Source organism: Scyliorhinus torazame, chromosome 14, assembly GCF_047496885.1.
Source record: "Scyliorhinus torazame isolate Kashiwa2021f chromosome 14, sScyTor2.1, whole genome shotgun sequence".
NCBI lineage: Eukaryota > Metazoa > Chordata > Chondrichthyes > Carcharhiniformes > Scyliorhinidae > Scyliorhinus > Scyliorhinus torazame.
In genome coordinates, this window is record NC_092720.1 from 22,000,565 (window position 1) to 22,027,767 (window position 27,203).

The 27,203-nt window shown below is 47.6% G+C and overlaps 1 protein-coding gene across 1 annotated transcript in view; it reads right to left on the minus strand.

Moving 5' to 3' along the window:
* Positions 1 to 4,366: 4,366 nt before the first annotated feature.
* The window catches only part of LOC140389572 (P2Y purinoceptor 1-like), a 51,104-nt gene continuing 28,267 nt past the window's right edge, over positions 4,367 to 27,203 (minus strand). The window contains exon 2 of the mRNA XM_072473806.1: positions 4,367 to 6,406. Within this exon, the coding sequence (XP_072329907.1) occupies positions 5,348 to 6,361 (1,014 nt within the window). The 5' untranslated portion in view covers positions 6,362 to 6,406 and the 3' untranslated portion in view covers positions 4,367 to 5,347. The remainder of the gene's footprint in view (positions 6,407 to 27,203) is intronic.

The window sequence follows — 27,203 nt, forward strand, 5'->3', positions numbered from 1 at the left end:
AGATTGGTGGAGTTGTGGATAGTAAGGAGGGCTGTTGTCGGCTGCAAAGAGACATAGATAGGATGCAGAGCTGGGCTGAGAAGTGGCAGATGGAGTTTAACCCTGAAAAGTGCGAGGTTGTCCATTTTGGAAGGACAAATATGAATGCGGAATACAGGGTTAATGGTAGAGTTCTTGGCATTGTGGAGGAGCAGAGAGACCTTGGGGTCTATGTTCATACATCTTTGAAAGTTGCCACTCAAGTGGATAGAGCTGTGAAGAAGGCCTATGGTGTGCTCGCGTTCATTAACAGAGGGATTGAATTTAAGAGCCGTGAGGTGATGATGCAGCTGTACAAAACTTTGGTACGGCCACATTTGGAGTACTGTGTATAGTTCTGGTCGCCTCATTTTAGGAAGGATGTGGAAGCTCTGGAAAAGGTGCAAGAAGATTTACCAGGATGTTGCCTGGAATGGAGAGTAGGTCTTACGAGGAAAGGTTGAGGGTGCTAGGCCTTTTCTCATTAGAGCGGAGAAGGATGAGGGGCGACTTGATAGAGGTTTATAAGATGATCAGGGGAATAGATAGAGTAGACAGTCAGAGACTTTTTCCCCAGGTGGAACACACCATTACAAAGGGACATAAATTTAAGGTGAAAGGTGGAAGATATAGGAGGGATATCAGAGGTAGGTTCTTTACCCAGAGAGTATTGGGGGCATGGAATGCACTGCCTGTGGAAGTAGTTGAGTCGGAAACATTAGGGACCTTCAAGCAGCTGTTGGATAGGTACATGGATTACGGGAAAATGATATAGTGTAGATTTATTTGTTCTTAAGGGCAGCACGGTAGCATTGTGGATAGCACAATTGCTTCACAGATCCATGGTCCCAGGTTCGATTCCGGCTTGGGTCATTGTCTGTGCGGAGTCTGCACGTCCTCCCCGTGTCTGCGTGGGTTTCCTCCGGGTGCTCCGGTTTCCTCCCACAGTCCAAAGATGTGCGGGTTAGGTGAATTGGCCAATGATAAATTGCCCTTAATGTCCAAATTGCCCTTGGTGTTGGGTGGAGGTGTTGAGTTTGGGTAGGGTGCTCTTTCCAAGAGCTGGTGCAGACTCAAAGGGCCGAATGGCCTCCTTCTGCACTGTAAATTCAATGATAATATATGATTAATCTAGGACAAAGGTTCGGCACAACATCGTGGGCCGAAGGGCCTGTTCTGTGCTGTATTTTCTATGTTCTATGTTCGCCGCTGCAATCGGCGTGCCCTTCGTCTGGTTCCACGCTCGCTACAAAATTCTGCACCGGTGCTACGCCCTCCTGTTGTCCCTGACATGGACTTTGTTGAGCTTCCGGATACCCTGCCTCCTCCTCACTCGACCCATGGCCCGTGGCCCGGCCCATTCGTCAGTCGGTGGATCCTGAACCACCCTTGAGGCGGTCAACCCGAATTCGTCGCCCACCCCAAAGACTTGATTTATAAACCTTGCACTATTGGACTCACTGACTTGTTCTGCCGTACTGTTTAAGAGTTTTTCATCGTTTGTTAATAGCATTTGTTTCGTTCTTGGTATAGCATAGTTTTCCTCAGCACCTGGCACCTTCCCGTGTATATTCCCGTGTATACTCAGACATTCACCATGTGCTGAGTGCCTCACCTAGCTAGTGATAGGACAGGGTCCACAGATAAGCTGGTAATGCACGTTCCCAAGCTAACAGTATGTTATTACAGTTGAGTTGTTAATAAAATAGAGTTACACCATCTCCAGCCGTGTTGACCTGTTTGTAGACCAGAACACCCAACACGACAGCCCCGCCTTCTGAACCTTAACCCTCACCTGAGGTAGTGGTGATCCTCAGGTTAAATCACCACCAGTCAACTCTCCCCCTCAAAAAGGAGAGCAGCCTCTGGTCATCCGGGGCTATGGCCACTTTACTTACATACACCAACTATAATAAAGCTGGACCTGGTTTCATAAGACCATATGACACAGGAGAAGATGTAGGCCATTTGCCCCATCGATTCTGCTCCGCCATGCGATGAAATCATGACTGATCTGATATAATCCTCAACTCCACTTTCCGGTTTCATCACCATTGATCCCATTAGATTAAAAATCTGCATTTCTCAGCCTTGAACATACTTAACGACCCAGCCTCTACAGCTCTCTGCGGTAAAGAATACCACAGATCCACTACCTTCTGAAGGAAGAAATTCCTCCTCATCTCTGTCTTAAATGGACAACCCCTTACTCGAAGCTTATGCCCTCTGGTCCTTGACTGTCCCACAAATGGAAACATCCTCTCAGCATCTACCCTGTCAAAACCCCTGAGAATCCTGTGGGCGGGATTCTCCGAACCTCTACGCCATCGCGATCGGCGCGAGGACGGAGAATGGGCATCAGACCCGAAATGTGGTGTGGCGCCAGCCCCCGGAGAATCGCCACAAATTGTGCGCGCGAACTACACACCGTGGGTCGGGGTCCATTGACAGAGGCCGCCACGGCAATTCTCCAAGTGTAACTGGCCCAGTTCCTGACGCGTGGGTCTCTCATATTCTCACCCATCGGGAACTTGGCCTGGCAGCTGCGGACTCAGTCCGCGGTCACCCTGGTGGGGGGCAGGGTGATCCTTCGCATGGTGGAGGGGGGGTCTCACAGACGGCCAGGCTATCGATCGGGGGCCACCAATCCGCTGACACGCGCAATCTCGGGTGGGCCATGTCGCGCAGGGCGGCCAACGCAGGCTGCCGCTGTGCACATGCACAGACCCCCGACCGGAGGTGCAGGGCCCCGTATCAGCAGCCGGAGCTGCGAGGACTACTCCGTGACCCTGCCAGCCCCTCAAAGTAGGAGAATCACTCTGGACTTTCTTCAGGAAAGTCCAGAATGATTCACCCCCGTTTTGACGGTAGAGTGGGGACATCGCCCCATTATTGGACCCATTCGGCGGCAGCGTGTCCGTGTTTCACGACGGCGTGTACGGGCCACTGAGAGTACCGATTCTGGCCCCTACAGGGGGCCTGCACGGCGCTGGAGCGGTTCACGCCACTCCAGCCTCCCATTCTGGCACAAACTCTGCGCCGCGCCAACCCGCGCGCCTGCGCGGTGGCCTCCCTCAACGTGCCGGCCCCGACACGACATGGCGCGGGGGTTCAGGGGCCGGCGCGTAAGAAAATAGGCCCGGGGAGCGAGAGGCCGGCCCGCTGATTGGTGGGCCCCGATCGCTGGCCAGGCCCCACGGAGGCCCCCCCAGGGCTGAAGCCCTCCTCCCCCCCCCCCCCCCCAAACGGGTCGCCCTCCCGACCTGGGCACAGAGTTCCCGCCGGCGGCGACCAGGCGTGGACGCCGCCGGCGGGACTCTGCCTTTTTAGAGCGGCCACTCGGCCCATTCGGGCCAAGAATCGGTGGCCAGGCCGCGTAGAGCGGCCCGTGACCGACCTCGCGCGAATGGCGCCGATTCTCCGCTCCACGGAGAATCGCGTGCCGCCGTCGGGGCGGCGTGGAACGATTGCGGAGATTCTCCAGCCCGGCACGGGGCTGGGAGAATCCCGCCCCATGTGTCTTAATAAGACCACCTCTCATTTTTCTAAGCTCCAGTAAGTACAGGCCCACCCTCATCAACCTCTCCTCATCAGAAAATCCCTCCATAACCAGAATCAACCTTGTGAACCTTCATAGGACTGCTTCCAATGCCAGTAGATCTTTCCTTAGATAAAGGGACCAAAACGGTTCACTGGAAAAGAAAAGACTGTGGGCCGTCCTGATCGAATTCTTTAAAATCACAAAGTCGCTTAATAGGGATCACATGGAGGGAATGTTTCCACTTGTTGGGGTCGGAGGGGTGGGGAGGGGAGAGACGAAAACCAAGAGATATAAATCCAAGTCTGTTGTACAGAATTGAACAGGGAATTCAAGGAATATTTATTTATTCGGTGAGTGCTCAGAATGTGGAAGCTGCTGCCACATGCAATAGTTGAGGTGATTCGCAGAGATGCCTTTAGGGTGAAACTACGTACACATATGAGGGAGAAACAACACGATGACCGGGGGAGGTGAAAAGGGGTGAAAGGAGGCTGATGTGCAAAGTAAACACTGAGGCAGATCAGGGGCTGGCTTTTCCGGTCCGCTGACCGCGAGTTCCTCAGCGGCGGTGGTGGGATTCGATACTCCCGCCGCTTGTCAATGGGTGTGCCCATTGAAGCCACCCCATGCCGCCAAGAAACCCATGGGCAAGGATGTGCTGCCGGCGGAAAAAGAGAATCACAACTGGCAGGGAATTCCAGCCCAGATGGGCGGTTTCGGTACTGTACATTCTGTGTAGTGAAGGAACAACAGGACACAATGCAATAATCAACAGTCGACAGGTGCGTGTGCAAACACTCAGCGGAATACATCAGCAAAATAATATTTAATCAGTTATTCAAGTACATGAGCTCTATTCTTTACTTCTTTGTGAAGCTGTGAATTTTATGCAAGAATGTAAACGTCGAGGATTAAGGCAAAATAGTCCCTGTACAGATCAAGCCCAATTATTCAAAGTTTAATATCATTGACAGCAAGTCCATATTTTCAAACTTGTATAATGCTGTTCCCATCCTAAAATGGAAAACTTGAAATTAGCATCAAGGACAACTGTGATTGGGTTAAAGAGTAAGTAGGCAAATACACAGGGTGTTTGAATGTTTAATTATGGGCTACTGCACTCATGATACTTCGCTAAATTAAAGTGTTCGATATTAAAGGTCTCAAACAGAATCCTTACGGCCAACCCAAACTAGAAATTCACCAAACTCCAGCACTTCCTGAAACTTGAGTTCATGCGAACCTCCACTGCTCTTGGGCTCACGTGCACTACCTTTGTTTTGCCCATCTGTCTTGTGCTTGCTGACCTACACTGGCTCCCCATTCGAGAGCACCTCATTTTTAAAATCTTCACTCATGTTTAAATCCCTCCCCGACCTCACCTCTCTCTAACTCTGGCACCTCATCTAGTCCTGCAAGGTACCGGGGTCTCTGCTCGCTTGCAATTCTGGCCTCTTACACATACCTTGATCTCCTTGAATCCGCCACTGGCTGCTGTGCCTGGACGCTAAACTCTGGAATTCCCTCCTTTACCCTCTCCAACTTCTCCAATCGTTCCCTCCGCTTTACAGATATTCCTTCAATGTACCAGCTTGACCAAGCATTTGCTCGCCTGCCCTACTGCCTCCTCATGTGACACATTTTTCTGATAATGCTCGTAGAAAGTGCTTGAGGACATATTTACTACATTAAAGGTGTTATATAAATGCAAAGTGTCGGTTAAGCAAGAATCACCATTATCATTTTATAACTGGTCCACTGGTGTCATGAAGTGAACAGTTTGCTTTCCTAGACCACAGACTCATTCCTTTTGATGATTCTCGAGGCTGTAGAAGTGAGTTTCTTCCTGTAAGTGTCTCCAGCCAGAAAGTACAGGATTGGGTCCACACAGCTATTGAGGCTGGCGAGGCCCCTGGTCACCTGATAGGTGGCGTAGACCCTCTTGTTCCAGTCGCACGTTTCTGCCCCCTGGTAATAAAGTCGAGACTGAAGATTTAGGTTCTTCATCACATGGAAGGGCAGGTAGGCGACGGCAAAGACGGCCAGCACAATGATAACAAGACGCACAGACTTGCCCCGGAGAGGCGTCCTCATGTCACTGCATATTAACACCTTCACGATAAATCCGTAACAGACCAAGATGGTGGCGAAGGGAACACAGAAACCAAAGAAGGTAGTCAGCATGCTGTAAATGAAATAAGTGTGCAGGAGCTCTTTAGATGTTGTATCGTAGCATATGTTTCTTATCGTTCTGTTTGTGTCCAAGTATGGTCCAGAGACGTTTGTTTTGTTGGAGACCTGGCGTAACCGGGAGAAGTACAGAATTGGCGCAATGCCGGCCATCACTATAACCCACACGCCCACGGTCACAATGGTGGCCGATTTCTTCTTCAACCTGCCCAGCGACTTCATGGGGTGGACCACCCCCATGTACCTGTGGACACTGATGCAGGTCAGGAACAAGATGCTCCCGTACAGGTTAACATGGAACATAAACCTTTGCAGTTTGCACATGACCTCCCCAAAGATCCAGTCACTTTCCCTGAGGTAGTAAAAAATCAAAACTGGCAAGGAGAAGACATAGAAGAGGTCAGCCAGGACGAGGTTAAACATGTACACGGTGATGCTACTCCAAGGCCTGACGTGGAAGATGAACATCCAGAGAGCAACACTGTTTCCGATCAATCCAGTGAGAAAGACTATAAGGTACATGATGGGCAGATAACAAGACTCAAATTCATCATTGACAGAGCAGTCATTGGGTGGCAGTTGCACCATTGTATCCACTTCAAAGCCTTTCATTCACAGTCGACAGGACGGCAGACGTTCCTCCAGAAATAAGACCATCTGAAAGAACAACCAAGTAAAGGTTACATTTCTCATGTTAGTGAGCTTTTACTGTTACACTGGCTCTCAATCAAGCAACTACTCAAACAGAATTTCTCATCCTTATGTTCAAATCCCTCAATAGCTCATTCCTCCTTATATCTGTTCAGTTCTACAACCTTCAAATGCTGGGCACTCCTCCAAATCTTACCTCTGATACATTCCCAATTTTCACAGCCTTACCAGAGGCGGGCATGGCTTAGTCCCCATGCTCCTGAGCTCTAGAATTCCTTTTCTAAACCTCACTTCTCCCCATTTCTCTCTCCCCCTTGTTGCTCGTTTTAGCCTTAGTTTATTTGCTCTAATTCTGTCACCTTTGCTCTTGAGTCGCCAGGTATCTTTCTGATACCGCCACGTGGTTCAAGTCCGAGTAATGATTAATAATCCAACACACCGCTTAGTAAGAGTTAATCAATGCTCATTTATTATATACAGCAATTAATACTTATACATTAATTCTACTTCTAAACTACTACCTACCACTAACAGGCCAATACTTAACTTTGGAAATGGCCCACCAGGTCTGGGAAACAAATGGCCTTTCGAATGGGTTCTGAGCCTGCGGGATTCAAAAGCTGGTACAGGTCGATAGTCAGGAGTGTCTATCTGGTAGCGATCGTTGGAGTAAAACTTACGTTCTCTTTCAGCAAGGGTCTTGAAGGGTGCGGAGAGGAGAACAAGGGGGTGCTGCAGCCGGGAGGAGAAGAAGGGTCGATTTGAACTAGGCCCCTATTCTTTTAGTCCCCAGGGGCTTCCCGCCTCTCGGGGCGGACCTTGTACCTGGTTCCAAGTGATTGGACTTGGTCCCAATCACTTGGTTCGATATTCTCCAATACTGGAGCAATTCCTTAATCGGGGGGCGGTCGTTTACCTCTCTTTGTGTCAGCTCCTGCTGGCGCCGAAAGGTCTGGGTCGGCTTTGTGTGTCTATTTTGTATCAATTGTTCCCGGGGATTGCTTCTTAGTATGCAGATGGCTGGGGTGTTGTTATGTTGATGGCTGCAGGTATCGGTTTGGTCTGGCTTCTCCAGAGGCAAATACACTGTTTTACCTGCAGCTGACTGTTTGAGTCCTGTTGGCTGATTTTCCCATCAGCCTCTTCCGTTCGCCATTTTAAATCGGGGTTTGACCATTCTAATCGGGAGTCAGCCATTTTACATGGCTACACCCTTTAAGATGCTACTTAAAATCTACTTCTTTGACAAAGCTTTTGAAAATCTGGCCTCGTGTCACCATATGTGCCTGCATGTCAAATTTAGTAAAAATCTGTGTGTTTTGTTGAAGTTCCTCTGAAAGCAGCTATAACAATTTAGACTAATGTTACCTCCAAAGAGTACTTGCTAAGCTTTGTTCGCGTGAAGTCGAGACAGCCTGAGTGAGTGAGAGAGCCCTAGTGAGAATTGGAACTTGATCATTTGGAGCAGGGTGGTAATTGAGAGAGGCTTTTCAGGAGCAGAGCGGAGACGAGTGGTTGGACCGACAGCATCTTGGGAAGGAAAGTGGGTAAACGCTGAATCTGAGGTATAGACTGGGGAGAAACTGAAGAGTTATGTCACAGGAGGGCTGTGATTAGATTGGCCAAGAGGGGGCCAGCTAAATTTGAATCTGTCTGGTAAGTAGTGGTGACTGGTCAGTAGTTTTTCTTTTCTTTTCATTTATCTTTTTTTTGTTTTTCGTTTATTGTTTTTTTGGCATTGTCATTGTATAAGTTAACCTAAGGTTCAAGACATGGCAGGAGATCCCAGACCTGTGTCATGCTCCTCTTGTGAGATGTGGGAGTTCAGGGACACGTCCACTGTCCCTGTTTCCTTCACGTGCAAGAAGTGCGTCCAACTGCAGCTCCTTTTAGACTGCTTGACGGCTTTGGAGCTGCGGATGGACTCACTTTGGAGCATCCACGATGCTGAGGCAGTCATGGATACCACGTTTAGCAAGTTGGTCACATCGTAGATAAAGAATACCGAGGGAGATAGGAAATGGATGACCATCAGACAGAGGAAGAGTGGGAAGGCAGTGCATGGGTCCCCTGCGGTCATCTCCCTCCAAAACAGGTATACCATTTTGGATACTGTTGAGGGAGATGGCTCACTAGGGGAAGGCAGCAGTAGCCAGGTTCATGGCACCCTGGCTGGCTCTGCTGCGCAGGAGGGCAGGAAGAAGAGTGGTAGAGCTATAGTGATAGGGGATTTGATTGTAAGGGGTGTTTCTGCAAATGCAAACGAGACTCCAAGAAGTTATGTTGCCTCCCAGGTGCAAAGCTCCTGGATGTTTCAGAGCGGCTGCAGGACATTCTAAAGGGAGTGGGTGAACAGCCAGCTGTCATGGTGCATATAGGCACCAATGATATAGGTAAAAAATGGGATGAGATCCTACATGTTGAATTTAGGGAGTTAGGAGCTAAACTAAAAAATGGAACTTCAAAGGTAGTAATCTCGGGATTGCTACCAGTGCCACGTGCTAGTCAGAGTAGGAATGACAGGACAGACAGGATGAATGCGTGGCTTGAGAGGGTGCAGGAGGGAGGGATTCAGATTTTTGGGACATTGGAACCACTTCTGGGAGAGGAGGGACCATTATAAATCAGATGGCCTACACTTGGGCAGGACTGGAACCAATGTCCTAGGGGGGTTATTTGCCAGCACTGTTAGGGAGGGTTTAAACTAATGTGGCAGGGGGATGGGAACCAATGCTGGAAGTCAGGGAGTAGTAAAGAGAGGATAGAAACAGATGTCAGTAAGGAGAAAAGGGGAAGGCAGAGAAACAGATTAAACTGCATTTATTTCAATGCAAGAAGCATAACGGGCAAGGCAGGTGAACTCAGGGCATGGATAGGTACATGGGGCTGGGATATTATAACCATTATTGAAACATGGCTAAATGTGGGGCAGGACTGGCAGCTCAATGGGGTACAGATGCTATAGGAGAGATATAACAGGAGATAGGAGAGGAGGAGGAGTTGCCTTTTTGATTAGGAGAATATCAAGGCCGTACAGAGAGAGGATATATCCGAGGGTTTGCCCACTGAGTCTATATGGATAGAACTGAAAAATAAGAAGGGTGCGATCACTTTGATAGGGCTGTACTAGGGCTGCCCCCAAATAGTCAGCAGGATATTGAGGAGCAAATACATAAAGAGATTACAGATAGCTGCAGGAAAAATAGGGTGGTAATAGTTGGGGACTTTGCCTTTCCCGACATTAACTGGGACAGCCATAGCACTAGGGGTTTGTATGGAGAGAAATGTATTGAGTGTATTCAGGAAGAATTCCTCATTCAATATGTGGATGGCCCAACTAGAGAGGGGGCAAAACGTGACCTCTTCTTGGGGAATAAGTAAGGGCAGATGACGGAAGTGTTAGTGAGGGATCAGTTTGGGACCAGTGACCATAATTCCATTAATTTTAAGATAACTATGGAGAATGATATTTCTGGCACAAAAGTTAAAATTCTAAATTGGGGCAAGGCCAATTTCGAGGGTATTAGGTGGGAACTTTTAAAAGTTGATTGGGGGTGCCTGCTGACAGGCAAGAGGACAGCTGGTAAGTGGGGGTCTTTCAAAAAGGTGTTAACTAGGATTCAGGGTGAGCACATTCCTCTCAGAGTGAAGGGCAAGGCTGGTAGCAGGAGGGAACTTTGGATTACTCCTCATATTGAGGCCATGGTCAAAAGGAAGAAGGAGGCATATGACATGTATAGGCAGCTGAGATCAAGTGGATCCCTTGAAGAGTATAGGGCTTGTTGGAGTAGAGTTAAGAGAGGAATTAGGAGGGCAAAAAGGGGACATGAGATTGTCTTGGCAGATAAGGCAAAGGATGTGCAGGTTCGGTGGATTGGCCATTTTAAATTGCCTTTAGTGTCCAAAAAGGTTAGACTGGGTTACGGAGATAAAGGGGATAGGGTGAAGGCGTGGGGCTTAAAGTAGGGTGCTCTTTTCAAGGGCCGGTGCAGACTCGATGGGCTGAATGGACTCCTCCTGCACTGTAAATTCTATGATTCTACGAAAATCCAAAGAGTTTTTACAGATATATAAAGGGTAAAAGGATGACTAGGGTAGGACCTCTTATGGATAAACAAGGTCATCTATGTGCAGATCCAGAAGGGATGGGAGAGGTCCAATATGAATAGTTCTCGTCAGTATTCACTGTTGAGAAAGGCACGAATGTTAGGGAAATTGGGGAAATAAAAAGTGATGGCTTGAGGAGTGTACATATTACAGAGAAGGAGGTGCTGGAGGTATTAAACACATCAAGATAGATAAATCCCCGGGACCTGATGAAATGTACCCCAGGATGTTGTGGGAGGCTAGGGAGGAAATTGCCGGGCCCCTAGCTGAGTAACTGAATCATCGACAGCCACAGGAGAGGTGCCTGAAAATTGGTAGCAAATGTTGTGCCCTTGTTTAAGAAGGGCTGTAGGGATAAGCCTGGGAACTACAGACTGGTTAGCCTTACTTCTGTAGTGCGTAAGTTTTTGGAAGGCAGAGCAGCACGGTAGCATAGTGGTTAGCACAGTTGTTTCACAGCTCCAGTGTCTCAGGTTCGATTCCCAGCTGGGAGGTAAGTTTCTCCTTTAAAAACACTTACCTTCACAGGAGCAGGCCAGTCGATTTCAGCGGGAGCGGTGCGCAAGTGATTTCTGGGAGACCTTCACAGGAGCAGGCTAGTCAATTTCAGCGGGAGCAGTGCGCAAGTGATTTCTGGGAGGGAAGTTTCTCCTTTAAAAAAAACACTTATTTTCGGTTTTATTTTTTTTCGACCCGCGGACTTCTGGGAAGACCCCCTCCCCCCAACCAATAAATTCTGGTGGAGAGGAAACCCGAGACACTACACGTGTAGTGTCTCCCACCCGCCCTCCTCCTCTAACCTAATAATAAGACCCATTGGTGTGAGGTAAGTGCCATATTATATTATTATTATTAGCATTATTATATTATATTATTAGCATTGCGCAGGTCAAGGAGACACAGCCGGAGTGAGAGAGATGCAGACAGTGAGAATTTGCTAGTTTGGTGCAGTAAGGTAACCAGGAAAGGTAAGTGGTTAATCTAATTGTGCTGTTTTTCAGTAAAAAGTGCAGGGTAGTGTCTGATTGGCTGAAGCTGCCCCCACCATAAACTTAAATTAAACGAATGAATTAATTAGTGATGGCTGGTCAGGTGATGTGCTTGAGCTGCTTGATGTGGGAGCTGGCAGATCCCATTGCGAGCTGCAGCGAACACATCTGCAGTAAGTGTTGGCTGCTCGAAGAGCTCCGGCTCAGAGTTGATGAGCTGGAGTCTGAGCTTCAAACACTGAGGCACATCCGGGAGGGGGAGACTTACCTGGGCACTGTGTTTCAGGAGGCAGTCACACCTCTCAGAGTAAGTAGTTTAAATTCTGCTAGTGGCCAGGGACAGCAGGGTGTGACTGCAAGCCAGGCAGGTAAAGGGAACCAGCAGTCAGGAACTCAGGAGCCTCAGCCCTTGACTCTGTCCAACAGGTATGAGGCACTTGCTCCCTGTGTGGATGGCGAACAGGGCTGCAGGAAGGATGAGTCAGCTGACCAAGGCACCATGGTTCAGCAGGCCATTCAAGGGGAGGGAGTAAATAGGCAAGTTGTAGTTGTAGGGGATTCTATTATCAGGGGGATAGATAGTATCCTTTGTGAGCAGGATAAAGAGTCCCGCATGGTATGTTGCCTGCCCGGTGCTAGGGTGCGGGACATCTCTGACCGGCTTGAAAGGATACTGGAGAGGAAGGGGGAGGATCCAGTTGTTGTGGTCCATGTCGGTACCAACAACATAGGCAAGTCTAGGAAAGAGGACCTGTTTAGAGATTATAAAGAGCTAGGATTCAAATTAAAAAACAGGTCCTCAAGGGTCATAATCTCCAGATTACTGCCCGAGCCACGTGCAAATTGGCATAGGGAGGCAAGAATAAGGGAAGTTAACACGTGGCTGAAATGTGGGAATGAGGGGTTCCTTTTCATGGGACACTGGCATCGGTTATGGGACAGGGGGGACCTATACCGTTGGGATGGTCTCCACCTGAACCGAGCTGGGACCAGTGTTCTGGCGAAAAGAGTAAATAGGGTGGTCAATAGGACTTTAAACTAAAGATTGGGGGGGGGAAGGGAAAGTCAGGGAACCAAGAGGTGAAGTAATCAGTGGGAAGCGTAGCTGCTTAGGAATACAAAAAAGCACGAAAAGACAGAACTCAGGAGAGGTTACAATAGTCCCCATCCCACAAAATATGACACAGTGTATGGAAAGGCTCAGTAAACCAAGGTCCACCACACTAAGAAAACAAAAAGGGACAGTCAATAGAGAATTAAAGGTGCTATATTTAAATGCGCGCAGTGTACGGAACAAGGTAGATGAGCTTGTGGCCCAGATTGTGACTGGCAGGTATGATGTGGTAGGCATCACAGAGACATGGTTGCAGGGGGTTCATGACTGGCATTTAAACATCCAGGGATTCACAACCTACCGAAAAGACAGAGAGGTGGGCAGAGTGGACGGGTTTGCCTTGTTAATTAGGAATGAAATTAAATCAATAGCACTAAACGACATGGGGTCGGATGATGTGGAGTCTGTGTGGGTAGAGTTGAGGAACCACAAAGGCAAAAAAACCATAATGGGAGTTATGTACAGACCTCCTAACAGTGGTCAGGACCAGGGGCACAAGATGCACCACGAAATAGAAAGTACATGTCAGAAAGGCAAGGTTACAGTGATCATGGGGGACTTTAATATGCAGGTGGACTGGGTAAATAATACTGCCAGTGGACCAAAGGAAAGGGAATTCATTGAATGTTTACAGGAGGGTTTTTTGGAACAGCTTGTGATGGAGCCCACGAGGGAACAGGCCATTCTGGACTTAGTGTTATGTAATGACCCAGACTTGATTAAAGATCTTAAAGTAAGGGAGCACTTAGGAGGCAGTGATCATAACATGGTCGAATTCAATCTCCAATTTGAAAGAAAGAAGGTAGAATCAGATGTAAAGGCGTTACAGTAAAATAAAGGTAACTACAGGGGCATGAGGGAGGAACTGACAAAAATCGACTGGGAGCAGACCCTAGTGGGAAAGACAGTAGAACAGCAATGGCAGGAGTTTCTGGGTGTAATTGAGGACACAGTACAGAGGTTCATCCCAAAGAAAAGAAAGGTTATCAGAGGGGGGATTAGGCAGCCATGGGTGACAAAGGAAGTTAGGGAATGCATCAAAGCAAAAGAGAAAGCCTATAATGTGGCAAAGAGTAGTGGGGAGTCAGAAGATTGGGAAGGCTACAAAAACAGAGGATAACAAAGAGAGAGATAAGGAAAGAGAGGATCAAATTTGAAGGTAGGCTAGCCAGTAACATTAGGAATGATAGTAAAAGTTTCTTTAAATACATTAAAAACAAACGGGAGGCAAAAGTTGACATTGGGCCGCTCCAAAATGACGCTGGTAATTTTGTGATGGGAGACATGGAAATAGCCGAGGAACTGAATAAGTACTTTGCGTCAGTCTTCACAGTAGAAGACATGAGTAATAGCCCAACAATTCCGGAGAGTCAGGGGACAGAGTTGAATATGGTAGCCATCACAAAGGTAAAGTGCTAGAGAAACTAAGAGGTCTAAAAATTGACAAATCTCCGGGCCCAGATGGGCTACATCCTCAAGTTCTAAAGGAGATAGCTGAAGAAATAGTGGAGGCGTTGGTGATGATGTTTCAACTGTCACTGGAGTCAGGGAAAGTACCAGAGGATTGGAAAATCGCTGTTGTAACCCCACTGTTCAAGAAGGGAACAAGGAAAAAGATGGAAAATTATAGGCCAATTAGCCTGACTTCGGTTATTGGCAAGATTCTAGAATCCATTGTTAAGGATGAGATTTCTAAATTCTTGGAAGTGCAGGGTCGGATTAGGACAAGTCAGCATGGATTTAGTAAGGGGAGGTCGTGCCTGACAAACCTGTTAGTGTTCATTGAAGAGATAACAAATAGGTTAGACCAAGGAGAGCCAATGGATGTTATCTATCTTGACTTCCAAAAGGCCTTTGATAAGGTGCCTCACGGGAGACTGCTGAGTAAAGTAAGGGCCCATGGTATTCGAGGCAAGGTACTAACATGGATTGACGATTGGCTGTCAGGCAGAAGGCAGAGAGTTGAGATAAAAGATTATTTTTCGGAATGGCAACCGGTGACGAGTGGTGTCCCGCAGGGCTCAGTGTTGGGACCACAGCTGTTCTCTTTATATATTAACGATCTAGATAACGGGACTGAGAGCATTCTGGCTAAGTTTGCCGATGATACGAAGATAGGTGGAGGGGCAGGTAGTATGGAGGAGGTGGGGAGGCTTCAGAAAGATTTAGACAGTTTAGGAGAGTGGTCCAAGAAATGGCTGATGAAATTCAACGTGGGCAAGTGCGAGGTCTTGCACTTTGGAAAAAAGAATAGAGGCGTGGACTATTTTCTAAACGGTGACAAAATTCATAATGCTGAAGTGCAAAGGGACTTGGGAGTCCTAGTCCAGGATTCTCTAAAGGTAAACTTGCAGGTTGAGTCCGTAATTAAGAAAGCAAATGCAATGTTGTCATTCATCTCAAGAGGCTTGGAATATAAAAGCAGGGATGTACTTCTGAAGCTTTATAAAGCATTAGTTAGGCCCCATTTAGAATACTGTGAGCAATTTTGGGCCCCACACCTCAGGAAGGACATACTGGCACTGGAGCGGGTCCAGCGGAGATTCACACGGATGATCCCAGGAATGGTAGGCCTAACATACGATGAACGTCTGAGGATCTTGGGATTATATTCATTGGAGTTTAGGAGGTTGAGGGGAGATCTAATAGAAACTTACAAGATAATGAATGGCTCAGATAGGGTGGACGTAGGGAAGTTGCTTCCATTAGCAGGGGAGACTAGGACCCGGGGATACAGCCTTAGAATAAAAAGGAGCCACTTTAGAACAGAGATGAGGAGAAATTTCTTCAGCCAGAGAGTGGTGGGTCTGTGGAATTCATTGCCACAGAGGGCGGTGGAGGCCGGGACGTTGAGCGTCTTTAAGACAGAAGTTGATAAATTCTTGTTTTCTCGAGGAATTAAGGGCTATGGAGAGAGCGCGGGTAAATGGAGTTGAAATCAGCCATGATTGAATGGTGGAGTGGACTCGATGGGCCGAATGGCCTTACTTCCACTCCTATGTCTTATGGTCTTATGGGTCACTGTCTGCGGAGTCTGCACGTTCTCCCCGTGTCTGCGTGGATTTCTTCCTGGTGCTCCGGTTTCCTTCCACAGTCCAAAGATGTGCGGGTTAGGTGGATTGGCCATGCTGAATTGCCCTTAGTGTTCGAAAAATGTTAAGTGGGGGTTACTGGGTTACGGGGATAGGGTAGATACATGGGCTTCAGTAGGGTGCTCTTTGTAAGGGCCGTTGCAGGCTCGATGGGCCAAATGACCTCCTTCTGCACTGTAAGTTCTATGATTCTATGATTCTGAGGGACAGGAACTACAGGCATTTAGGCAGGCAAGGGCTAATTAGGAAAAGGCAGCATGGCTTTGCAAGGGGAAAGTCATGTCTCACGAATTTGATTGAGTTTTTTGAAGGGGCAACCAAGAAGGTAGATGAGGTCAATGCAGTCGACGTTGTCCACATGGACTTTAGCAAGGCATTTGACAAGGAACCGAATGGTAGGTTGTTGAAAGGTTAAATCTCATGGAGTCCAGGATGAGATAGCCAATTGGATACAAAATTGAATTGGTGATCAAAGCCAAAGGGTGTTTTTGTGGAGGGTTGATTTTCAAACTGGAGGCCTGTGACCAGCGGTGAGCCTCAGGGACCGGTGCTGGGTCCAGATTTGGATGAGAATGTCGGAGGCACGGTTAGTAAGTTTGCAGATGACACCAAGATTGGTGGCACAGTGGACAGTGAAGAAGGTTATATAAGATTGCAACAGGATCTTGACCAATTGGGTACATCAAATCAGGGCAGGACCTACTCAGTTAATGGTAGGGAGTTGGGGAGAGTTACAGAACAAAGAGGTCTATGAGTACAGGTTCATAGCTCCTTGAAGGTGGAGTGGCAGGTGGACAGGGTGGTGAAGAAGGCATTCAGCATGCAAGGTTTTATTGGTCAGAATATTGAATACAGGAGTTGGGATGTCTTGTTGAACTTGTACAAGACATTAGTAAGACCACACATGGAATACTGTGTACAGTTCTGGTCACCCTATTGGGGGGAGGGGGGGGGTAGCTGGGAACAGGAATAAAGCGAGACAGGATGTCAGCATTGCACCCCAACGTATTGCTGCCCACGGCGAGCTTTCCAACAGGCAGCTGGGAGGAGGGGCAGCTTCCCACTCCACTGAGATGATGGTCAATGAAGATGTGGAAGGCCCCAAATCGGGGTAGTGTTGCCAGCACGTCAGCGGTTCCCTGCTGGGGAGCGCCATCCACCCCAAGATCAAGCAACAAAATGACTCTGGCCTTTGGAATGTTTGTTTTAGGTCCATGCCTCTGATGGCAGATCCATGTTGAAGTGCCTTCATTGTGTCCAATCTGCTTCAGAAGCCCCCATCAAGCTGCCAACGCTTATAGCTGCTGGACCTTGAAGTTAATATTGGAAAGTCTACGCCATTGGCTGGCTTTAACGACGGTGGAGGAGGCACACCATTGGCCCTGGCGGGATTCCAGTCCTGCCAGTGTCAATGGCCCCTTGCTGCTCGCTGGCTAGGGCGCCAGGGAACCCGTCATGGGGGGTTACCTTCGGTGGGATTGGTAACCCAGCCATTGTTTTCAGTTCCTGCTCCAAACTCCATTCCCGAGCTGCTGACTCCAGTCCTATCTCCTCGAAAGTGTCTAAGATCGAGTTGCTGGTGTCACGCTTGATCCCAAGGTGATCTACCCGGGCGGCATGATGGTGCAGTGGTTAGCGCTGCTGCCTAACGGCGCCGAGGACCCGGGTTCGATCCCGGCTCTGGATCACTGTCCGTGTGGAGTTTGCACATTCTCACTATGTCTGCGTGGGTCTCACCCCCACAACCCAAAGATGTGCAGGGTAGGTGGATTGGCCACGCTAAATTGCCCCTTAATTGGAAAAACAAATAATTGGGCACTCTAAATTTAAAAAAAAGATGAGCTTCCAGCTCCATATTCAATGCCATCAATAAATATTTTGCATGTGTTCCCTGGGATAATGCCAATATGTGCAGGGGATATGCACAATGTGTGCGCATGTTTACAAACTCATTCACATTGAACTTTTAGTCCCACTGCTCCAGGAACAGGCTGCAACTAATATCCTAGTCATTAACATTTTGAGAATAGCAGCAGATCTTTTTTTGTCATTTCCTTTATTTTATAATTGTCTTTTGCAGCTGCGTAAACAAACCTTGCAACTTGGAATTAAAAATAGGGACAAATGTCGCTGATAAGGCCGTGCCACCTTCAACTCCAGAAATCCTGCTTGGAAGGTGACAAACGTAGTTCAGCTCTCCCAGTGGGAATTTGAGTCATGATTTGGAGAAATAGTCAGTGTAGAATCACTCACGAATGGAGCTGTTGCTTACCAAGGATTGCAGGATGTACAATCCCCCCCCCCCAAGAGTCGTTTGGAGCAACGATGCTTGCATGTTAATTATCATAGCGTCCTGGGAATTTACAGCACAAGAGGAGACTGTTTGTCGCAGCATGTCTGCGACAGACATAAAAGGGTTCAGTCGTCACAGTGACCGCCGCCTGTCACAACAGGATGTTTCATTATTAACTCCCGCCCCTCGCCGAACCAGCCACCACTTTTTGACAGCGCAATTGTTTCGAACGAAGAAGCATTTTATGAGAAAAAAATGAAAGTCTTATACAGCAGCTCTCATAACTGCAGCCCACAGGGGTTTACAACCAATTAATTATTTTTGAGGTGTGGTCACTGTTGTAATGGGGCAGCCAAACATGCACGCAGCAAGATCCCACAGGCTGTAATGTGATAATAACTGTTTCAGCGATGTTTCCAGGACAGTGAAGGAACGGCGATATATTTCCAAGTTAGGATGGTGAGTGGCTTGAAGGGCAACTTGCAGGCGGTGGTGTTTCCATGTCAGAAAGACCAAGGAACTGATCATCGACTTCTGGAATCGTAGCACAACACCTCCGCACCTCCCCTCTCCCGTCTGCATCAATGGCTCCGAATGGTCGCTAGTTTTAGGTTCCTGGGGGTCACCATCACCAACAGTCTGTCCTGGTCCACTCACGCTGATGCAACAGTCAAGAAAGCCCAACAACGTCTCTACTTCGTATGGAAACTAAAGAAATTTGGCATGTCTGCATCGACTCTCACAAACCTCTACAGGTGTGCCGCAGAGAGCATCCTATCTGGCTGCATCACAGCTTGGTATGGCAACTGCTCGGCCCAAGATCGCAAGAAACTGCAGAGTGTGGTGAACTCAGCCGAACACATCACACAATCTTGCCACCCTCCCATTTATTCTGTCTACACCTCCCTCTGCCTCAGGAAGGCAGACAGCATTAGCAGAGCCCCTCCCACCCAGGCTTTGCCTTCTTCCAGACCCTTCCATCAGGCAGAAGATACAGAAGTCTAAAGACCCACACATCCAGACATCTTCCCCACAGCTATTAGACTCCTCAACGACTCCCCCTCGGACTGATCTGTTCCCTGTAAGAACACTATTCACGACGCCCTATGCTGCTGTGGCTCATGTATTGTTTGTTTGGCCCCTTGTTCCACACTGTAACCAATCAATAATCATAGAATTTACAGTGCAGAAGGGGGCCATTCGGCCCATCGAGTCTGCACCGGCTCTTGGAAAGAGCACCCTACCCAAGGTCCACACATCCACCCTATCCCCATAACCCAGTAACCCCACCCAACACTAAGGGCAATTTTGGACACGAAGGGCAATTTATCATGGCCAATCCACCTAACCTGCATATCTTTGGACTGTGGGAGGAAACCGGAGCACCCGGAGAAAACCCACGCACACACGGGGAGGATGTGCAGACTCCACACAGACAGTGACCCAAGCCGGAATCGAACCTGGGACCCTGGAGCTGTGAAGCAATTGTGCTATCCACAATGCTACCGTGCTGCCCCAATTTGTTGATGTACCATTTGCTATTTGTTGATGTACCATTTGGCAATGTACTCTGTCGATTATTGCAGACGACACAACGGTTAGTGGAATTGCGGATAGCGATGAGGACTGTCTGAGGATACAGCAGGATTTAGATTGTTTGGAGATTTGGGCTGGAGTGATGGCAGATGGAGTTTAATCCGGACAAATGTGAGGTAATGCATTTTGGAAGGTCTAATGCAGGTAGGGAATATACAATGAATGGTAGAAACCTCAAGAGTATTGAAAGTCAGAGAGATCTAGGTGTACAGGTCCACAGGTCACTGAAAGGGGCAACACAGGTGGAGAAGGTAGTCAAGAAGGCATACGGCATGCTTGCCTTCATTGGCCGGGGCATTGAGTATAAGAACTGGCAAGTCATGTTGCAGCTGTATAGAACCTTAGTTAGGCCACACTTGGAGTATAGTGCTCAATTCTGGTCGCCACACTACCAGAAGGATGTAGAGGCTTTAGAGAGGGTGCAGAAGAGATTTACCAGAATGTTGCCTAATTGGAGGGCATTAGCTATGAGGAGCAGTTGAATAAACTCGGTTTGTTCTCACTGGAACGACGGAGGTTGAGGGGCGACCTGATAGAGGTCTACAAAATTATGAGGGGCATAGACAGAGTGGATAGTCAGAGGCTTTTCCCCAGGGTAGAGGGGTCAATTACTAGGGGGCATAGGTTTAAGGTGAGAGGGGCAAGGTTTAGAGTAGATGTACGAGGCAGGTCTTTTACACAGAGGGTAGTGGGTGCCTGGAACTCACTACTGGAGGAGGTGGTGGAAGCAGGGACGATAGTGACATTTAAGGGGCATATTTACAAATACATGAATGGGATGGGAATAGAGGGATACGGACCCAGGAAGTGTAGAAGATCGTAGTTTAGTCGGGCAGCATGGTCGACACGGGCATGGAGGGCCGAAGGGCCTGTTCCTGTGCTGTACATTTCTTTGTTCCTTGTTCTTTTGTCGACTGTGTACGTACTGTGCACATTCCCTTGGTCGCAGAAAAATACTTTTCACTGTATTTCGGTACATGTGACAACAAATCAAATCAAATCTGCAGTCCTTGTCCTAGACCAGGGTCAGTTAGTGCAGGTCGCGAGGATCATGGAGCATGTGGGTCGCGCAGCATTCCCGCAGTGGTCTCGATCGCGGGAGTAGCGCCCAATGGACTGTACCGACGTTTAGATTGAGAATGACAGCCGCTCACGCATTTTAAATGAGAACAAGATGAGGGCATGTGAAGTCTTCGGATGTACGAGTTTCTAGGATGATTCACCAGCATTTACGGGACAAAACCTCAATCTTCATCCTTGTGAAAACTCATGGCTCACATTTTGAACACAGTAAGAAGTCTTACAACACCAGGTTAAAGTCCAACCTCTTCATACCTCTTGGATTGGATTGGATTTGTTTATTGTCACGTGCACCAAGGTACAGTGAAAAGTATTTTTCTGCGAGCAGCTCAACAGATTACTAAGTACATGAGAAGAAATCTTCATTCACCTGAGGAAGGAGCAGTGCTCCGAAAGCTAGTGATATTGAAACAAACCTGTTGGACTTTAACCTGGTGTTGTAAGACTTCTTACTGTGCTCACCCCAGTCCAACGCCGGCATCTCCACATCACATTTTGAAGGCATGTTACAATCAATAAAATGAGGGGCCAGCAGGCAACTTCTCTCCCCAGCCTGGATTATAACAAAGGGAATCCTTTGAAACTTGTTACATCTGCAGAGATGCTAATAGCCACCATCTATCTCCTAAAGTGAACAATGAATTTTGAACAATGATTTTAGAGGCACAGAGGCTGCTTGTTAAACTGCTACTCACCCATTAATGGGCAACATCACATGATATAAGCTTCTGGCCCTTTGCAAAGTTATTGGGCAAGATTCTCCGTTAGTTGACGGCGGAGTCGAGAAAGGCAATTGGGCGCAGAATCGGTTCCGACACCCAAATCGCGACAGGCACCGATTTGACGGCAAATCGCAATTCTCCAGCCCCTTGACAGCGGCGTCAATGCGGTCTGAAATGTACGTACAGTTAACACCGTTTACATATCATGAGTGGGCCCAACCCCGTATTCTCCGGGGCCTCCGCGATTTTCCTCCTCCGATGGACCGAGTTCGCAATGGCATGGTTCACTTATGCTTTTAAAAATCGTGAAACTGGCGTCGTGGCTGATGAAGGAGGGAGAGAGGAGGTAGGACCCAGAGAGGAGCGACTGCAGGCTGCCGATCCGGACACTGGAATGTCCTGGCTGGGGTGGGGGGGGGGGGGGGGGGGGGGGGGCATATGGTCAGTGTCACTCTGCAGAACCAGGGGCCAGGGTGGGTGGTCAGTGGGGCGCGCAGCAAGATGGCTGCCTTGCAGGCCGCGGTAATGGCGGTCCATGCCTGGAGCCCGCAGTGCCATACGGGGCATGTAGCTTGGTGGACCTTTAGGCATGGGGTATGCACCATGCTAACATGTTGACCTTTCACCCCCTGCAGCTGTTGGATATTGGAATTCAGCAATGATGGCCTTCTTGCCAGTTGCTGCAGCCCTGAGGGGTGCCCTGTGGCTGTACGAGCTGGAGCTGCTCGAGGAGGAGGAGGAGGAAACTGCAGCAGCGGAGCGGGCAGCAGTGGAGTGGGCAGCAGCGGAACAGGAGGCAGCCACCCAGAATGGAGAGCAGGAGGAGGAGGCCACTCGTGTACCACCACCGCCTGTCATTCGAGGACCTGCTGGACCAGGCATGCCGTCGAAGACTCCAGATGAGCAAGGAGACAGTGCAACATATCTGCCAGATGATGGCACACCTGGCACCACGGGGGTAAGGGAGAGGACATCCCGGTGGTCGTCGAGACGATGGTCGCTCTGAACGTCTATGCCACAATGTCCTTCCAGGCACCGAGAGGAGACCTGCCAAGAACTCACAGACCTCGGTGATGGTCTGATCACATCCAGGTTCACCGCCAATGCCTCCACCATGGACGGCACCCATGCGGTGTTTGTCTGGGTGGCATGCAGGGCGGCACCACCTACTGCTCCTGCACGCGTTTGGAATCCTCCAACTGCACCTACAGGTACTGGGTGCTCATCGCCAACCCCTCATGTAACCCTTGGCTCTGCGACTGCATGCCCACAATCAATGGGGCGGTCCATTCCAGAAGCCCCAAACCCTTCTGAACGACAGCTAGTTCCTGGGTTCGGCCCGTTCTCCGACCTCCACGCCCTCGGGTGCTCCTACCTCCACTGCTGTACCAGGTCAACTGTGTGGTGAGCACCAGATATTGTCCCAGGAGCCTCTTCACTTAAGTGCCCAACCGAGGTTTGTCTCTGCGGTGGGGGAGGGTGTTGGAGACAGCCGTGATGGAATATCACTGTCAACCTCCGACCTCAGCTGCTGACTCTCGGGGGAGGGCTGGTGTCTGAGCTGCTTTCAGCATTGGTGCCTGGTTCATGGGGGGGGGCTCCGGCTGTGGCACTGGCTGGGGGCGCAGGATGCCCGGTGGACCCAGCCCATCCCCAGTAGGTCCTGCAAGGGGCATGATTGGATCACTGGCCAGGGGGTGGTGGGGGTGGGCGTGTGGATGTGGGTGGGGGGGGGGTGGTGGTGTTGGCGTGACGGTGGGGTGGGGTGGTGTGGGGGTGAGGGAGGTTTGGGGCTGAGGGTGGTGGGGGTGAGGGCGGTGGGGGGCATTGACACACGTGTCACGGGGGACTAAGCGGTGTCTCACTTGCTCGCCCGAGATCCACGTCGGCGACCCCCCGTTCCTCTGGGTCGCTGACCATGTCCAGGACCCTCTGCTCGGCCATGGTGAGGGGCTGCAGGTCCGGTGGTCACCCTCCTGTCTTCTCCCGCTCCCGCCTGTTGTGCGCAGCCTTTTCCTGGTGGGGTGGGGGGAGAACAGAAGATGGCGTTAGACAGTCCGACTCATGCAGCCCAAGGGGTGGGTAGCTGGTGGCCTCAGTGGCCAGGGCACCCAGTCATGGCTGCTGGCATGGGTACCGGCATGTGGTGCAGGGTGGGGGTTCAGCCGTCCTCCTCGTTGGGGGGGGGGTTAGGGTTACCCATGCATAGGACGTGAGCTGCTGTCAGGGGCACAGTGCTGATTGCTCACCCTGACCGCCCTGAGGAAGTTGTGTAGTTTTTTCTGGCACCGCTGGCCGATGCGGACACTGTTGCCCATGGCGCTCACGGCTTCTGCCACCTGCGCCCAGGCACGGCGAATGGCAGCAGCTGGCAGCCTCCTTTCCGGGGACGTACAGGGTCATCCTCCGGTCCTCCACTGCATCCAGTTCAGCATCTGTAAACCTCGGGGCTGCTCTCCTCACTGACATCTTGTTGGTTGGGATGGTGTGTGTGGGGAGTGAAGTGTGTATATGCGGCTGCAGCTTGTCAGCCTGCTGAATGTCATTGCGATTTAGCCCTGTGCTAAACAGCCCCTCATCAGGCATCATAAAAAGCTGGCGAATTCTCCGTCAGGCCGCCACTCAGCCGCTGAAATGGACAGTCCAGTCCTTAGTCTCAGAAATGGAGAATCCCACCCATTACTTTTCTAGAGTCGCAATTCAGTTTGCCTTCGGCCTCCAGCCTGCAAATGCCAAAGCTACAGGCTGACCAAAAGTCCCTGTACCAAGGCTAAGGCTCGTCAAACATTGGTCTTCGGAAAGATTGGTCCCACCGCCTGCTGAGCAGAAGTCTTTGTATAATGAACCTTACCTCACTGTGTCACTTTAAAAGGCTTCAAGCAAATCCTGCTCCCAGACAACTAAACTCACCAGAACTGTAACTCTTACGTGAAGGAACCTCCCTGGACTCTGACTTTTTGAACTCTGGCAATCACGCAAACTGATATCCATATGTCTGGTTCCTTATCTGTTAAAGTTATTCACAGTTGTAAAAACTCCTCTTTCCTACCTTCTTTTTGCATGGTTGTGTGTGTGTGTGAATATATATGAAGTTGTCACCATTCCCTGGATGTGAATATATGAATAAAGAATGCTCCTAATTTAACCTTAAATAGAGTTTGTTGAGAGTCACTTGAAAATTGGCATTACAAACAAAGGGTTTGGGTAAACACACCACAGCCAATTGCAAACATTTAAGCACCTCTGATTACAGATAGAAGCGAGGAAATAACCAAGTCCAATTTACCTCTTCCCCCCCTGTCCATAACAATTGTACAGTGCTGGAAATGACAGTGAAATAACAGGCATAACTCAGGAAGTGACAGCACAACTCAAGGAATGGCAGCACAACTTGCCTTGGAAAAAGTCCTGGGAAATGTCAGCATCATTTGACAGTATAAATCAGGAAATAACAGTGTAATTCATGAATGACGATACAACTCCAGGAAAGCTGTATGACTCAGGGATGGCAGTATAGCATGGGGATGACAGTATACCTCAGGAACTGCAGTACAAATTCGGAAATACAGTATTAATTGGGAACTACAGTATTAATGAGAATAGCAATATAACTCTGGAATTACAGTCTAAAGGAGAAATTACAGCATTAATCAGTAAGAGCAATATAACTCATGAATTGCAATATAACTGGGGAGTTATTGTATAAATTAAGAATTACAGTATTAATCAGGAATAGCAATGTGACTCAGGAATTGCAATATAATTGAGGAGTTATAGTATAAATTGGGAATTACAGTATTAATTGGTAATATCAATATAACTCAGGAATTACAGTATAAATTTAGATTGCTGTATTAATCAGAAATAGCAATGTGACTCAGGAATTGCAATATAACTCGGGAATCACAATATAAATTGGGAATTGCAGCATTAATCAGGAATAGTAGTATAATTTGGGAATCACAGTATAAATTGGGAATTGCAGTATTAATCCGGAATAGCAATATAACTCAGGAATCACAGTATAAATTGGGAATAGCAGTATTAATCAGGAATAGCAATATAACCAGTATGGTTGGGAATTACAGTCCGAATTGAGAATTACAGTATTAATTGGGAATTACAATACAAATTGGGAATTACAGTATTAATTCAAGATAGCATTATATAATTCAGGAATAGCCATATAACTCAGTATAAATTGGGATTACAGAATTTATCAAGAATAGCAATATAACTCGGGAATTGCAATATAATTAGGGAACTATAGTATTAATTGAGAATTACAATATTAATCAAAATGGCAATATAACTCAGGAGGTACAGTATAAATTGGGAATTACAGTATTAACCAGGAATAGAAATATAACTCGGGAATTGCAGTATCAATTGGGAATTACAGTATTAATCAGCAATAGCAATATAACTCGGAAGTTACAGTATAAATTGGAAATTACAATATTAATCAGGAACAGCAATATAACTCGGGAGGTACAGTATAAATTGGGAATTACAGTATTAATCAGAATAGCAATATAACTCAAGAATAAGTATAAATTGGGAATTACAATATTAATCAGAATAGCAATATAACTCGGGAATTGAAGTATTAATTGGAAATTACAGTATTAATCAGAATAGCAATATAACTCAGGAATTGCAGTATTAATTGGGAATTACAGTATTAATCAGAATAGCAATATAACTCGGGAGTTACAGTATAATTGGGACTTACAGTATAATTGGGAGTTACAGTATAAAATGGGAGTTACAGTATAATTTGGAGTTACAGTATAAATTGGGAGTTACAGTATAAATTGGGAATTACAGTATAATTGGGAGTTACAGTATACTTGGGAGTTACAGTATAATTGAGAATTACAGTATGACGTGGGAGTTACAGTATAATTGGGAGTTACAGTGTAATTGAGAGTTACAGTATAGATTGGGAGTTACAGTATAAATTGGGAATTACAGTATAATTGGGAGTTACAGTATAAAATGGGAGTTACAGTATAATTGGGAATTACAGTATAAATTAGCAGTTACAATATAATTGGGAATTACAGTTCAATTGGGAATTACAGTGAAATTGGGAGTTCTGGTATAAATTGGGAGTTAGAGTATAATTGGAAGTTACAGTATAATTGGGAGTTACAGTATATATTGGGAGATACAGTATGATTGGTAGTTACAGTATAAATTGGGAGTTATAGTTTAATTGGGAATTACAGTGTAATTAGGAGTTACAGTATAAATTGGGAGTTACAGAATAAATTGGGAGTTACAGTGAAATTGAAGTTACAGTATCAATTGGGAGTTACAGTAAAAATTGGGAGTTACAGTATAAATTGGGATTTACAGTGAAATTGAGAGTTACAGTATAAATTAGGAGTTACAGTATAAATTGGGAGTTACAGTGTAATTGGGAGTTACAGTATAATTGTAAGTTACAGTACAATTGGGAGTTAGTGAAATTGAGAGTTACAGTACAAATTGGGAATTACAGTATAAATAGGAATTGCAGTATAAATTGGGAGTTACAGTATAATTGGGAGTTACAGTGTAAATTGGGAATTACAGTATTAATTGTGAATTGCAGTATAAATTCAGAGTTACAGTGTAATTGGGAGTTATGGTATAAATTGGGAGTTACAGAATAAATTGGGAGTTACAGTGAAATTGAAGTTACAGTATCAATTGGGAGTTACAGTAAAAATTGGGAGTTACAGTATAAATTGGGAGTTACAGTGAAATTGAGAGTTACAGTATAAATTGGGAGTTACAGTATAAATTGTGAGTTACAGTGT